This window comes from Ciconia boyciana, chromosome 5, assembly GCF_034638445.1.
Source record: "Ciconia boyciana chromosome 5, ASM3463844v1, whole genome shotgun sequence".
Taxonomy (NCBI): Eukaryota; Metazoa; Chordata; class Aves; order Ciconiiformes; family Ciconiidae; genus Ciconia; species Ciconia boyciana.
This window is the reverse complement of record NC_132938.1, coordinates 81,677,817-81,692,897: the sequence shown is the minus strand read 5'-3', so window position 1 is coordinate 81,692,897 and position 15,081 is coordinate 81,677,817. Positions and strand designations below refer to the sequence as shown.

At 40.4% G+C, this 15,081-nt stretch overlaps 1 protein-coding gene across 7 annotated transcripts in view; it reads right to left on the bottom strand.

Moving 5' to 3' along the window:
- CAMK2D (calcium/calmodulin dependent protein kinase II delta) overlaps positions 1 to 15,081 on the bottom strand; it is a 163,581-nt gene that overhangs the window by 70,839 nt on the left and 77,661 nt on the right. For 3 of the 7 annotated variants that reach the window (XM_072861735.1, XM_072861737.1, XM_072861736.1), the window contains exon 1: positions 913 to 994. The exons of 3 other annotated variants lie outside the window; for them this stretch is intronic. In XM_072861735.1, coding sequence (XP_072717836.1) covers positions 913 to 979 — 67 coding nt within the window. In that variant the 5' untranslated portion in view covers positions 980 to 994. Of the gene's footprint in view, positions 1 to 429; positions 452 to 912; positions 995 to 15,081 lie in introns of those variants that run through there. One more of the 7 variants, XM_072861742.1, reaches the window with a different exon arrangement.

The following is a 15,081-nucleotide window of genomic DNA, read 5'->3' as shown; positions in this document are numbered from 1 at the left end:
AGCAAATTACACCTTTTGACAGAAACTGCCTGTTCCTGAAATAGATTCGTAAGAACTCAAAGCATGGCTTTTCTGTGAACACTTTTTTTGGATTCAAAGCAGCATTCCTCTCCTCGCTGCTCGCTAACAGCATTATATTCAGACAGGCAGAAGCCTTCATATTCAATTTCCCATATCACGTACGGATATTGAGAACTACCGAATACTCCTGGTGAGGCAGAATATTTGCTGCCAACTGCTTCCAAAGAGCTCTGAAGCATGTAAAACAACCCAGATTTTTGAAACGTCTTTAGAGAATTGAAACAAAGTATTAAATTTTAAAATTTACAAATGAAATCCACCTTTAAAATATTACTTTGGTATTAAAACCAGACAGTCTTGGCTTCAGCTTGTGGCTACAAAACAGTCAACATTCATACACATACTTACTCAGTTTTCATGGTTCACTCTTCCTACTGCTCCAGCGTGGATTTGCTAGCAACCAGCTGAAGCAAAGGACTGTATTCTTTAATTACTGCTGTATTTTTTAAACACAGAGTGACTTTCTTACACACATTTATGAGAAAGTCATCTCCTAGGTAAGAATGAAGTCAACATGAACCTACAGTCATTACAGCACAGTTTTAAAACTGTGACCCTGAAGGGACAAAGTCATAGGAGAAGAATAAGCTGCATTTCACTGCCTTTGGTTCAAGGCAGTAAAAAACTCCTTTCTCTCCCCCCCCCCCTTTTTTTTTCTGTCTACCACTTGTACTGCTAGGGATATCTACATTTAAGCCTGCGATAAATACTTCGTATTTATACAGACTGCGAAAGACACACTATTACAGCTATTACGTATAGATATCAGCAGCTCCATACAGAAGAGTAGCTTATTCCTACTATATCAGAGGAGATAAATATCTTGCCCACCAGCACACAGCATATCAAAACTAGAGCCGAGAATACACATTTGATCTTGGATAGAGGCATCTGTCATACCCCTGTCACTAAGCTCTGGGGAGAGGGCTTCTCCGTTCAGTGTCACCGCAGAACCATAGCTCCCTTCTGACTAGAAAAGCATTGCCATTTGAGATGATGGACGAGGTTTTTTCTCAGCCTGGTGAGGCTATTTCCTTACTAGCCAAACTCTAGTCTGACATGTCCGTGGGGATAGCTTCTTTAAGGATCACATTCTTTCTTTTTCTTTGCTCCCAAATGTCTGACTCATAGAAGTGAGACAGGACAAATCCTTGTCTGAATCAGGATCACATGCCCCTGATTGTCTCTGGAAAGGAAAAGAGGCTGAGGCAGCCAGGGAAGATCAAAACTGCCTTTTGGCAAGTGCTTATGTTGGCTTCTTCGGTCAGTTCAGATACAGTTTTATGCCAGTACATCTGCTATGCGAAAATCCCAAATAAGCATGGGCAAAGGAGAGGAATCTATGGAGAAGACAAGGCAGCCTGGGAGCGCGGAGCAAAGGGGGCACGAGAGCACAGAGCCAAGTCCGGCACGGCCAGGCTTTGCTATGCATCCTGCCTGCAACTCGGCCTTTCACCGGGACAGACAAGGGATGTCGTGATGACAATTTGAGAAGCAATTCACAAAGTGTAAGAGGTGATTCACTACAAAAAGTAGTCGTGTATTCACTGCAAGCATATGTAGTTCTTGACACACACGTCTCAGGCGGGATTCAGGCACGACAAGCCAAAAGGCAGCAATTACAAAGATTATTCATCCAACAGAAGAACTCCCATCAGTAACCCACACTGCAATTCCTGTTTCTCTGGAGACACAAAAAGCATTCATTGGTAGAAACAGTTCCATTTTTCTTTTTTCAAAAGATTACAGGTAGACCTGATCATTATGAATTGGAGTTGTTTCACGAGTGCGGTCATGAACAAACACATTATATGGCGGAAGGGACACAAGAGGAATTATTTTTTCCCTCCTGCCTGCTGTAGCACTACGGTCATTCTCCTCCCGTGGGTTACAGAGAAGGTGTTCAACAACCTTTGACAACAAAGTTGCTGCTCTTCAGCAAACCACTTGAAACGTCCGATGGGAATCCAGGGAGCACACAGCTCTTTCTTTTGCAAATATACTATAAGCCCACAAAAGATCAGGAATATCCCTTTGGCTTCAGCACTGATTTGCATCTGAAATACTTTCCAATCACCACTCTGCGATAATCATGATCATAATTTAAGGGAGAACTCCTATAGCTTTGTATTGAGCCATTAGCGTGGGCAAGCTCCAGTCAGCTTGAAAAGTAAAATGATCTCCTTTATTTGACTTCTTGTGCTGAACTATAGTATTTTGTGTCTGTTCCACAGAAAACAGCTTGATATAATGGCCAAGCAACCTTATTATCTCCTTTCTGACTTTCTGCCTTTAAAGAAAAAAATTCAAAATAATAGTATTGCACATACTTTCAATGAGAATCAAATTCTTCCAAGTAAGGAGACAAGTCAAACAGCAGATAAAGTCAGATAAAAATTCTTCAGAATAAAGATATCTAATCGTATCTAAAACTATTGCCTAAAACATTTATTTTTGTGAAACTGCTCAAGTGATAGTTTTGATAAATCTGGTATCTGAATTAGTTCACATAACAAAGACAAAGTATTTGAGAAGACTGAACGTCAAGCAGACGTTACGGTCCATGCTCAGCACAGTGGCTGCACAAACGTGCACGGAGGTGTCGAACTGCCGGAGTGCCGCTCATTAGGGACGACTCTTTCCATGCAATCCCATTCCTCGCGTTTATTAACGGAGCATGGAGAGGGATAACGTGGTTAATGGCAGTGTAGTTAAAGTCACTCATTTTCCCTTTGGTGCTAAAGATTAAGATCTATGGACTCGCAGAAGCATTAATCCGGTAACTCTGTGAAGCTAGGTGTCTCGAATTAGTGCACTGTTAGGAAGTTACCGGGCTCATTCGTCAGTAGTACAGGTGTAAAATGGGTTTGAAACTCACAAAAGCGTGTCGTATTTGCTGAAATATGCAAATTATTTCTTCCAACTTCCTGCCTTCCTGCCAGAAGAGTGAAAAAGGGACAGATGTGCTTTCCCTCCATGTTCACTTCCAAAAGTGTATTAAAGTATTTATGCAGATCTTATGCAGATCACTCTTATTAGGAAAAAAAAAACAGCTTAAAGAAATGAACTTAATTACTTAATGGAAGGAACTTACTGTAATGACTTAATTTAATCCTGCCTTTTCTATGAATTGGTATCTGCCTGCCACTAGGTATGGGATAAGCTGTTGCATTTGAAAATAAAGAGGTAAAACAAAAACTGAAAAAACCTCAGTCACTGAAAAGGTATAACCAGGTATGGTTTCTGGTAATATCTGAACCACTCAATTTCCTATTTCCAAACACTCGTCTATAAGCATTTTCTGCTCTCTCGTCTCTGACAAAGAATGCCTCGCACTCAGCAAAACTGCTTGGCTGAGAAGTGGGAGATCTGCGGTGGCTTAGCACTGTTAGGACTCAGATCTTCCTGCAAAGCCACCCTTTGTCATCTTTCCTGTTCTACTAAATAAACCGAGGTGATGAGGGAAGGAAAATAAAGCTACTGCTAGAACTTCATCAGAAACTCGCACGGATGCCAGCGCAGGAGTCATTACAGCAGTGCCGAGAACTGAGACCAAAGTCAAAATTCATCCTCTAGCTTTTAGTCTAGATCCCAAGCTAAACACGCTTGGGATCCCAGGCTGAACATGATAAACACAAAACTGCATATGGGAGCAGAGCTACGGATGCAAAAGCTTGCGCACCACTGCTCAGGAGTGCTGCTGTTTGCACCGATCAGACATCTGCTTCCTTCAAAAACAACCATCTTCACTGCAACCTCCTTCTCTCTACCTCAGTGCTCCACATTTTTCCATCACTGTCACCACCTCCTCTCTTTTGATGCTGGTACAAATAATCTCTGCTGAGCAACCAAACTCCTTAAATCGGTGGTGCATAACACGGTCACGACTATAGCCTCCAGACATTAAACTCAATACAAAACAACCCTGCTTAAGTCTGTGCTGTAGTTACTGCTGTGGCTACAGCTCCTCTTTTGTGCAGCTTAGATACTTCTTTGAAAACAACCAATTATAAATATCAGTCAAACCTCGTAAGAAAGCTGGATAAATACTCCGGTTCTCGGCACTGAATCTCTGCTACCGTTAACAGACCAACGTCCAGCGTCTACGTCAGGCAGCTGAAAGCTGATACATGACCACAGAAGAGACCATGCAGACACATCCCCTGTACGGAGAGAAACAGAGTCGGCAGCTGCGTGGAGCAGAGGTCCTCCGTCGTCTGCTGAGCCACGAGATGAGGGATGCCCAAGTCACAGAGCAGCACTTGGCTCTCGCCAGGGGTGATGAGCAATGCTCCTCAGCGTGCAGGGAAGTGTCCTTTTCCCCCTGCTCACATTTCAGGAGCTCAGAGGCAGAAATTTAGGCAGTACCGTTAAAGCTGAAATTGCTCCTTACGCTTATACTTCCTCATACACAATACTCTTCTTCTGAGACCATGAAAGCCTGGGGCCCTCTATAATAAAGCTGCTCAGTTACGGTAGAAAGAACTTTGCAAATATTAATAAGAGCCATTACCTAACAATCTGAAATATTTAGAGGCTAATCTGGGAAGATTAGTACAGTAGCAATGCTCAAGGGCAGCTGATTTCTGAAAGACATTAAACATAGAGTAATGCTTTGCGTATCTAAGAAAGTAATCCTCCCCCATGCTGTTAAATACACGAGCGGAATACTGTAATACTTACTATCATTACATGACTTTATGCAAGTCAGCAGTGCTGCGTATGCTATTAACAGGTCTATATTCAGCAACAGTGAACCAAAGCTATATAGCTTCCAAATTCATCCAAAACATAAACAACTTTTTATTACAGTGCAAATTCATGGTTATTTAGGGTCAACAACTTCAGAAAAAAATCTTATTAATCTGCATCTGTACTGTATATGTACCGGTATAATGCAAAATGACAGGAAAAATAATTAGGCAATTTAATATTTGGAAAGACTGCTTTTGTCCCCAAGGCACTGTAACAGCAAGTGTTAACTAGTATGAACAAAATGCCATATATGCTAAAAATACTCATTTGTGACCAAAACCCTCCCCCATCAAGGCCCTCACACAATAAACTTCTGTATTCTGATTAAATGCCAGGAATATTTACATTCACTGCCTTCATTAAAACTCCTCAAGTCTAATGCACGCTTAGCAGTCAGTTTGCCGAACTGTTAACTTTGGTAAAAGATTCTTGCTACACAGGAAATAAAAAATTATTTGCCAAAGCGGATAAAAGACCAAATTTTGAAGTGTGACTAAGTAAATCCAGGTACTGATGTCAAAGCAGGTGGCCTCAAATTACCAACTCTTTTGGCATGATGAGACTCTGGCTTCATTCCCGCTGGATGAAGACTGACAGTTTAAACAGGTCATCAATACACTGTAAGATACGTGCTGTGGGAAACGTCAGGGAGAGAGAAAAAAGGAAGAATGCTTTAGAAAAAGTATGTTTTGTGATCAGAGGAGGCTCACCGAGCTACTAAACACCCTAAAAAAACCCAAGCAGCTTCTCAAGTCTTAACCAGCGATGTGTAAGCACAGACAGACCCTCAGGTCTAGCTTCGACGCGTGCTTTGGGCACTAAGTGCTAACAAAACTTAAAAGACAGAAACCGATTCTGCCTAAACATCAGAAATCTGGCTGTTAAAAAGTAAACATCCCAAATAAAATTAACTAATTAAAAAAAAAAGTAAACAGGTAGTCCAAACCATATCACTCTGTATTAGCAGGCTCCAGGGAGAGTAGCTGTAGTAACTCTGACCCTTTTTTCTTTAACCAACAGATTTTTGTTGCTTTTCACTGCACCGTAACACAGGCGTGTGTGCATTTCTGTGTGCACACACGCACAGAGGAGTACTGTGGAATCGCATCCTATATCCTTGAAGTTAAAAGGAACAGCTGGAGTTACACACCTTTAATTATTCATATATGAAAACAGCAAAATGGTATAGTTGTTTCAAAAAAGAACAGAGTACTAAAACGTACACCTGTATCTTTATGTCTTCATTAAATATATAATCATGTCGTTTACTAGAAATGCTGTATTTCAGGTTAAGCTAATTCCTCTTTGCAGTTAAAGCCCTGATTTTGTAAGTTTAACAAGATTTTTTACAACGCCACAAAAAGCCTTACAAATGTCACCAGATTAAGCCTTATGAGGATAGCTGCACGGATTAGAAGAAAGCCTGACACAAATTTTTGCGAAGACCAAACTGATGGCTCTGCCGCCAGTGTTGATGCTTTAAGCATTAACATTTTTTAACCATTTTAGCATTCATCGGACCACGTTAAGAAGAGGAATAATGACAATCTACACAAGAATTTCATGGAGTGTGAACTAATAAAAGGACAAGCTGTAACATAGAGATATTATATTAATTAAAACTAACAGGGTCGGAAAACAACACAGCATACTTTAATGGAGGGAATGTAATTTGCTTAATTTTTCTAAAAGAAGGGCCTAGTTCTCATGTTAAAGCAAGTCTTTTTTATAGACCAGCGATGATGAAATTGCCACAATGGTTAGGCAGCTCATCGATTGCCAAAATTCATTATGAAGTGACGTACAGAATTTTAGCAATTCAAGAAACTGAAGTGATGGAAAAGATCAAATGAAAAACCGAACAAAATCCACTCAACGCGCAGAATCTCACATCCTAATTAGACAAGCAAAAGAGTCTATTAATCCCTGCTGGAAAGACAGAGTTCTGTATCTTTTTGATAAGATACTTTTGCCAAATGTAAATGTGGTAGAAGAAAGCCTGCAGCTAGACTCCGGATGCATCACGAGAAAATAAAACCTCAGACAGAATTGCCCAATTGTGAAAATCAGGCTATGTCCCTTTTAATATTTACAGTGCTGGCCAACATTGAAAACAGATCCATATAAATAATACGTAGGACCTACACGTCTCCAAAATGGGATACTGGGGGGTTGTAATAATTGGGCAGGACACAGCCTCCCTTCTTGGCTTTCCTCTCTTAAAACACATTAAACACGGAAATCTAAACAATTTATACAAGGACCACTCAGAGGAGTATGTTTGTTTATTTTTTAGATGCTCCCCTTTCATGAGGAGGAGGCCCCAAGGTATTTAAAAGCATCAGCTTATGAAAACAAAGTCACTCTACTTTAAATATTTTAAATAAAAAGGAAAGCAGAAAATTGTAATCCTGTGGCATGACTCAAGAAGTACCACAGAAAATAAATGTCACCTTCTCCACTAGAACCTCTCCTAACGGAGCAAGGCATGCACCAAGCAGCTTTAGATGATGTTTTCAAAGCAATTAGCACTGTATTTAAGGCACCTTTAGTAACAATCACTTTCAGAAAACTAGGCCAAATTCTTTCAGTCAGTAGCAGCACTTACTATAGCTAAATTTCCTAAAATTTTTCCATTTTACCTTTTTTTTTAAATTTTAAAAGCATATTAATTACTTTATCAGAGTAAAGACCATCAAGTAAAATCAAAAGGGGATGACTGTGTATTCAAGGTAACAGTAAAATTCTTCATTTGAAAGTTGATTAGAACTGTGGTAGCTTACAGAAGTAAGAAAAGATAAAAGATGATCTTTACTGATATTTGTCACATACAGAATTTTTTTTAATAACTGAGCAATAATCCAGTTCTTGTATGCAATTGAATTCAGTGACCACTCCTATATAACTATCCTAACAAAGCATATTTATAATTAATCTGAACCATTGATTTGACCAAGGGGAATACTGAAAACGTAGTATTTATATACACAGTCATTGGATTTTGGTCTCTCAATGCTTTAGGAGAACGAGGGCCTTAAAGTTTTAAAACAGGTCATTCCGGGAGCGGGAGATAACTAAAGCATGAAGCTATTCTCCCCACCATTATCTTTCAGATCATTATACTACGTCTACTTTGTAACACTATGGAAATGCAGCAGGGTTGAAGAACCAGCTCTATAGTCTGATGAATATATTAAACACACTCTAAATTGCCATCTTGCTGTTAGAAATTGCATGCAAATTCACCCTAATTGAATTAGTCAAGCTCCAATAAACATTATGCACCCCTCTCTCTCCGAAGGCTGACTGAAAACTTGACATTCCTGCCCCCCAAGATGCATAGGATTTTTCATTTTACTGCCCCACTTCTTCCCCCAAGATGCATAGAATTTTTCAGTTTACTAATAACACTAAAAAATAACTTTCAGTCTACAAAAATGAAAAAAAAAAAAAAAAAAAAAATCCCAAACCAAAAGCCAATACTGATTTAAAATACAAACGTTCATTTTGTTGACGGAAGTATTTTCAGATTTTTGACAAAACACGCATTTTCTGTGCCAAGCAGCTATATTATGGAGGAAAAAAAATGAAACTGAAAAACTTTCTTGAACCCATTTAGAAGAGCGTCCCAGTCACTTTGGTGGAATACAATCAGTACAGTTTGGTAAAGAAGATCTTTGTAAACGAACTACATTTGTGAGGAATCTAATAAATGATCATGTAATGTCACAAAGAGCAAGCTGGTCTTTTGCTATTTAATGGCATGCAAACCTTAATTATTAAGGATTTCACTCCCTCTCCAGCTGTGATAAAAATGGCCACAGAAAGTATTCCACTTCATTGTACCAAGGCACTTAACCACTTTAAGAACCTGACCAGAACAAAAATCTGTAACAAATATGCTCATACAAATAAAGAAACTCATGTAAACATTTGCAGAAGTCCTTTCCATATGGACTGCATCTGTTGGGGAAAAAAAAAAAAAGGAAATTTTGCATGCAAACCCATTTTTCCTGTTGTACTTTTATATTCTAGTATTCCAGTGGGTTCCACAGCTAAGAGAGCCGTCGGCCAACTGGCAACGTCCCTCTATCACCCCTATCCCGTTTACACAGTTACACGAGGCTGTAGCTCTGCAGTGAGCCAAAGGAGATGACGACTCGGACGTTCGCATCTTTGAAAACCCCCTAAAGTCACTCAGAAGAACATCTATACAATTGCAGTTTGACCCGCTACCTTCATAAAAATGATCTCTGCTCTGATTTCTGTATAAAGCAGCTCACAACGACCCATAGGGCAATAAGTCTGTTAAATAATCTTCCACAGTAGCTTCTAATGTAAGCGATAATCATGCACGCAGATATATGTTTTTATATCACATTGTTCATCCTAGAGATAAAAAACTGCTCTGCAAATTGGCTTTTTAAAGTAAATAAGGAAGACTAATTATCCCTACAGAAACAAATCCGTGACACTCGTGATGAAGGAATCCCAGCAGATTTCATTTCCAGCTATAACAAAGAACTGGAAACATATTTCCATGAGGCTAAACTTTGGAAACTTTCCATTTCCTGCAATACTTCCCAAACAAGAACATGCTTTTGGAGAGAAAAACAAAAGAAAACAAATTTTACTGCTAAAACATTACTGTGTTAGGGGACAGAAAACACAAGCGCACTGGAATTGCCTCATTCAGCTCCCAGTGACATCCCCACTGCCAACTGTGGAGTGTGAACCAGGGGAAAAAACCTCCCTGTAGGCTGCTGAGCTGGGGAAGCTGGACTCCGAGCTTCGTTTCCCTCTGCCAAAAAGCTGGTCCCTGAGCCCAGCATGAAGCATCCCTTTCCAGCACCAAGGAAACGTCGGAGCAAATGCTCTGTAATGGTCCCATTTCCAGGCGTGGACTGTGTGCTTCTGACCTGAGCGTTGTACATGGGGGCAGAAAGGAAGACCTCGCAGGACCTGCCGCCTGACATCCACGTGAAACTGCTCCCCGACCGATCTCCGAAATGAAAACATGCTGGGGTCCTTCTCCCCTTCGGGCAAGGCAAATCTTCGAGACGAGGAAGCGACAGCCAAGCCACGCGGCACTTTGAATAGGAAGGCTGTGTGTCTGTCCTTGGGAACAAATGACTTTTGAGATTTAACAAGTTAAGCAGGTAACAGCGCAATGTGCGAGGAACGCTCCTCCTGCTCTTGACTGTTGTGGGGATGGGGGTACAAAGTGCCTCCTAAGCTCTGGCCTTAAATATATGTTAATATATGTTAGACACTGTGCATAGAATAGGTTGAATGTAGTTTTTCAATATATGCATATATATGTCAAAATTATCATTACTGTCATGTTGATCTCCTGAAAATACAGACGTTCAGAAAAAGCTGCTACCGTGCTTTACCTTTTCACAAAAATTACACTTAAGACCTTGTAAACAATAAGTAACTATAAAGTCCATTCTACCTCAAGCTGGAATAAATAACCTTTAAAACGGAAACTCTAATATTCCTCTTATTACAAGGCACGAATGGATCACAGAGAGCCAAAAGAGACCTCAACACTCTTTCAGCTCCCCCGGTTCTCCCAGCAGGAGGACAGCGGCTGACGCGAGAGCCGCCCGCTCCCCAGGCAGGAACACCCCAGCCCCGCTGCCGGGCGGCATCGCCCCTCTTACCCCCATCAGCCGGGAAGAGAAATTAAAATAGCCCCATCCCCTTCCATTCATAAACCGGTCCAAACCTTAGTTCTGACAAACCCCAGGATTTAGTTGGTTTACTGTATTTTCTCTTTAGCCTTTAAAGCTGTAACTTGTTTTCAAATCAAGTTGTCTTGGGGAATTCTTGCCATCCCTCTCAGTGGGAAGATGACAACAGAATAGACAAAGAAACTTTATTTCCCCTTGTTTCTCACTGGAGACTGTGGAGCGAGTATTACAAATACTACTTGTGAAGACCTTTGCCCGCAAGAGAAAAACGCTCTAGTTTACGTTATTATGTCGGCATAAACCCAAAGTTTATACTCTTTTAATTCAGCTTAAAACAAAATATCAGCTAATTTAAACGGAAACAGTTTCCCAGTTGACAGAACAGTAGATGGCCACAAAAAAATAGCTACAGCAGTTTAAAAATAAATCAGCTTTTGATTAAGTTGGGGCAGCTTTTATATGCAGATAGACCTAAAATTCCACTCCCTGCGTGGTAAGCTTAACATTAAGTACCGTTGTGCTGGAAGTGTTACATCAAATGCAACTCCTACTGCCAGTCCCTCATGAAAGATTAAACGTATTTAATCATTAGCTTTGTGGACAACAGAAATCAGTGTGATCTGGAAATATTCCAGATTTGCAGTGAAGATCACGGATTGTATCATTATCTTCTCTATAAGACAGGGAAGTTTAGAACTCATGAATTACGTTATAAACGTAGTCACACTTTCTAGTGAAGCGGTTATAAACATTAGACAAACAGATCTGAGCTCGTTTTCTGGAGACCTACACACAACTATCTTCATGCACTACGACCACCAGCAGTGCACACCAATTCACTTAATCACAACAGGTACCACCTTTTGAGGGCATCTGGAACTTAATGACTATTTATTTAGTTCGGTAACAAGACAACCGAATCACTTATCCTCTACTCCAGGCACTAAGACAGACTCTAATTTTGAATCCAATTTTGATTGCAATACTAAATATCAGAATATGGCATTAAAACGGTGATACAAGTATTTTCCCAAATTAAAACAATAAATAATAAAAAAAAGCTAAGATACCAACTCAGCATTATCTCTAAATTATTTCTTGATTATGCTGTATATTATTCTAATGCGCAGTAGCCCTCGGAGATCAGAAAATGCTGTATTCTGAAGTGACGGCAGCATTTGCAGGCCACGGACCTGCTCTGGCAAAAAAGTTCGTTCTAGGACAATAAAGTCAACTTCATAGAAGAGACCCACGCTGGTACTAAAATACAGACAAGCTTTCATTTCCTGAGGAAGCTCTGGCCTGCCATTATTGGAGACCAGGGAAGTATTCGGGGGAAATCTCGTTACGTGCATCTCCACAGTCCTTCCCAGGCCCCCACAGCTACCCTGATCCGATCCAACGCAGCCGTTCCTGCACCTCTCACGTCAGCAAAGGACCAAATGCAAACAGAACGCTCCTACCTTGTCGGGTTTTGCAACTGTTAGTATATCTTGCTACATACATTTTCTTGCAGTTTATGCCTACTCGGCTACATCTTTCAGCTCTGTGGACTGCTTCATCACAGTTATACTTTTTCTTTGTAGATGGTGAAGCCTGTCTAAACGTTTCTATAAGATGACCTTTTCATTCACAAAATGTGAATTAAAATAACGTCTTCCAAGTGAACCAAGGCAAAAGAAAACATCTTTTTGCCCTATTCTCATTTCACAGTCTACATTTTGGGGAATGAATCTATTACTTTCTTATGTTACACAGTACCACTGTAAATTTAACCTCTCTGTGCTTTTATCTGATAGCTTTTTTTATATCTGTGCATGAAAATAAGGCTGAAGCCACTTTCATAGGATCGGGTCCTCAAATTTTGTGTTACCAGCTTTGAGGAAAAAGACCTGAAATGGATGCAACAGTCCTAAAGGATAATTATAATCACATCTCTGTCCTTGGTGTCCTCTTTCACAAATATCAGGCCTGAATATCCTGCATGGGAGCAATATGATCAACCCAGCATACCACTGCAGCAATGCATACCATTGCAGTTTGCTGTATATAAAAGTCAGATGTCCCCTCAGACTGGAGATTACCCATCCTTTATGCAAGAGCTTCTTTACAGTAGCAACAGGGGAAATGTAGGGACTACATTTTTTCTTCCATCAGTTTTCTGAGGAGGCCGTAACTATTGTGAAAAGAGTTATTGTGAAAAGAAAATTACAGAGGTTTTATTAGGACCTGATTAGTTTCTCATGACAATATATTGGTTACTACGCAGTGAAAACTCCCTGAACGTATGCAGTCGGGGAGCAGATAGGCTCACGCTTCTTTGCTAAATATGAACATAAAACTATAGCATTAATTTATCCTGTTTTAACTGAGCATTGTGCTGTGTTGGTACACAAAACGGCAATAGGCTACGGCAGGTGGAAGAGCTTACCTCCTCCGAACAAGCGGCCGGGCTAGAGCTTCCCACAGAGCCAGCAGCACAGAAAGGGAGGCTTCTAGCTAACACTGACTAGTTCAAGCCGTTTCCAAAGATTATTGACTTTGCAGAAGGATTTCTGCTGCTACTCCCCCCTCTCTTAGCAGGGCATGATTTAGCACACAACAATTACAGATAAATATTTTCATTTGTAATTGTTATAGCTACAGCATGTTTCCTAGGGCATTTCTTTAGTGCAAACGGGAACATGGTGTAGAGATATCCAAACTGACTTTAAACAAGCTGGTCTGTGCACCTCTATTAGTTTAATTGTATCAATAAATAATTGACTTATTTAACCTGCTCTTTGACATCAGCAAAACCAAAAAGCAAGCCTAGGCATCTTTACGCTACGCCACAGGTTACAGTGAAGATGCAAAGAAGCCTGTTTCTTATACTCACTACAGATCTGAAAAAGCAGACTGTCTGAAAAGTCTCAAGGAAAAAAAAATAAGGTTACGTAATTAGCCTCTTATTTCTAGCTATCTGTAAGATGCTGCCGACATCCATACAGCATCAAACATAGTGAATAAAAATTTGCCGTAGCCTAGAAAACCAAATGCTTCTGCAGTTAATCAAGACAACGTATAAGCAGTAGAAGCTTTCAGTAACTTAACAGAGCGTGAGACTGAGAGATTCAAAGTACTATACCAAGACAGGGTGTTTCCATAACAATCCCACTCCATCTCTATCACTGGGCTGGGCTCAAAACCATCTGTATTATTTTCTGAGTGAATGTGGCTTCCCCCTCTATCAATTAACTATCAGAGTAAGTCATGCTACCAGAACTGAAGACAACTATAAATTACTATCATTTTCCTAACGTGCAAGTTTACAAGTGAACGATGATCCCAAATGATTGAAAGGGTTTGTTTTACAAAAAGCAGGGAATGCATATTAACTTAATAGATGACAAACTTGAGGCTTATGATGAGAAACTGCCATTGTCTTTTAATCACAGTCTCACAATAAATGGAAATTAGAGAGTTTGTCCTGTCCCACGGGAGCATTTGTAAGATTGTAATTAGCTCAGTGAAAACCCACATAAACTTGGATGGAAGGGAAGCTGCAACAGCGAGCTGGAAGCCAGTCTGTATTCACAAAACCAGACTACAGTTGCAGTTCAAGCATCTCTCTGAATATTCCTCTTACTTAGCACATCCAGTGACTCCCAAAATATATATCCTACAGGAGATAGCTGCAAGCCATTATGACTTGCTGCAATTATGACTTCAGATCACCAACAAATTATTTCCCAGCAAGGCTGTAGAGCCAAATTCAACAGAATCCTAGCAGTAACCTCATCAATATTAGACCAAGTATAATTGATGGAATACAATTAAATAACTCTCAAGGTCACCTGGTAAATAAATGCACAACAAATAAATTAATTAAAAAGCACTACTTGGATGATACGATTGCTGATACGCATGAGTGCTATTCCCTGCTGTGCAGCACAAGAGCAGAAGCTGTGGATTTGATTGCAATACAATAGCAGAACATCTTCAATATACAAGTATCAGGAGCAGAGGGCCACGCTTGGCCCAGCGTGGCTGTAATGAGAAGTTGGATGTATTTAAAGGAGACAGACATCTAGAGGACAAACTAAAATTAGAAGCACATTCCCATGGGCAGCCCATGAGAATACTAACACTCTGGTGAAGCCACTAAAAAAAGAACTTCCAAATTTGGAAGGTGACTGGGAGGAGAGAGGTATCATTAAACCCCTATCAACTGGAAAAAATCCTGGATCAGCAGTTTCGTAGGAGTAAGAAAGTCTTCAGTGCAGAAATCTGCAAAAGCCAGACTGAACTGAGCAATTACAAGATATCTGTCCACTGCCAGTGATGGAGGTTAGTGGTCTTTGCAGGGTAAAAGCATTCACTCTGTGCCAGGTTGCAGCATGTGAAAAGCCGAGAGACCGGCCCAGCTAGCATCCTTTGGTATGCCATGGCTTTGACAGACGCTTCCAGGAGCAGAGCAACACAACAGCTTCCCATCACGATGAAAAGGGAATTTGTGACTTTTTAAAGGCAAACATTGGAAGGAGCGAGGAAGATCCTAAAGGAC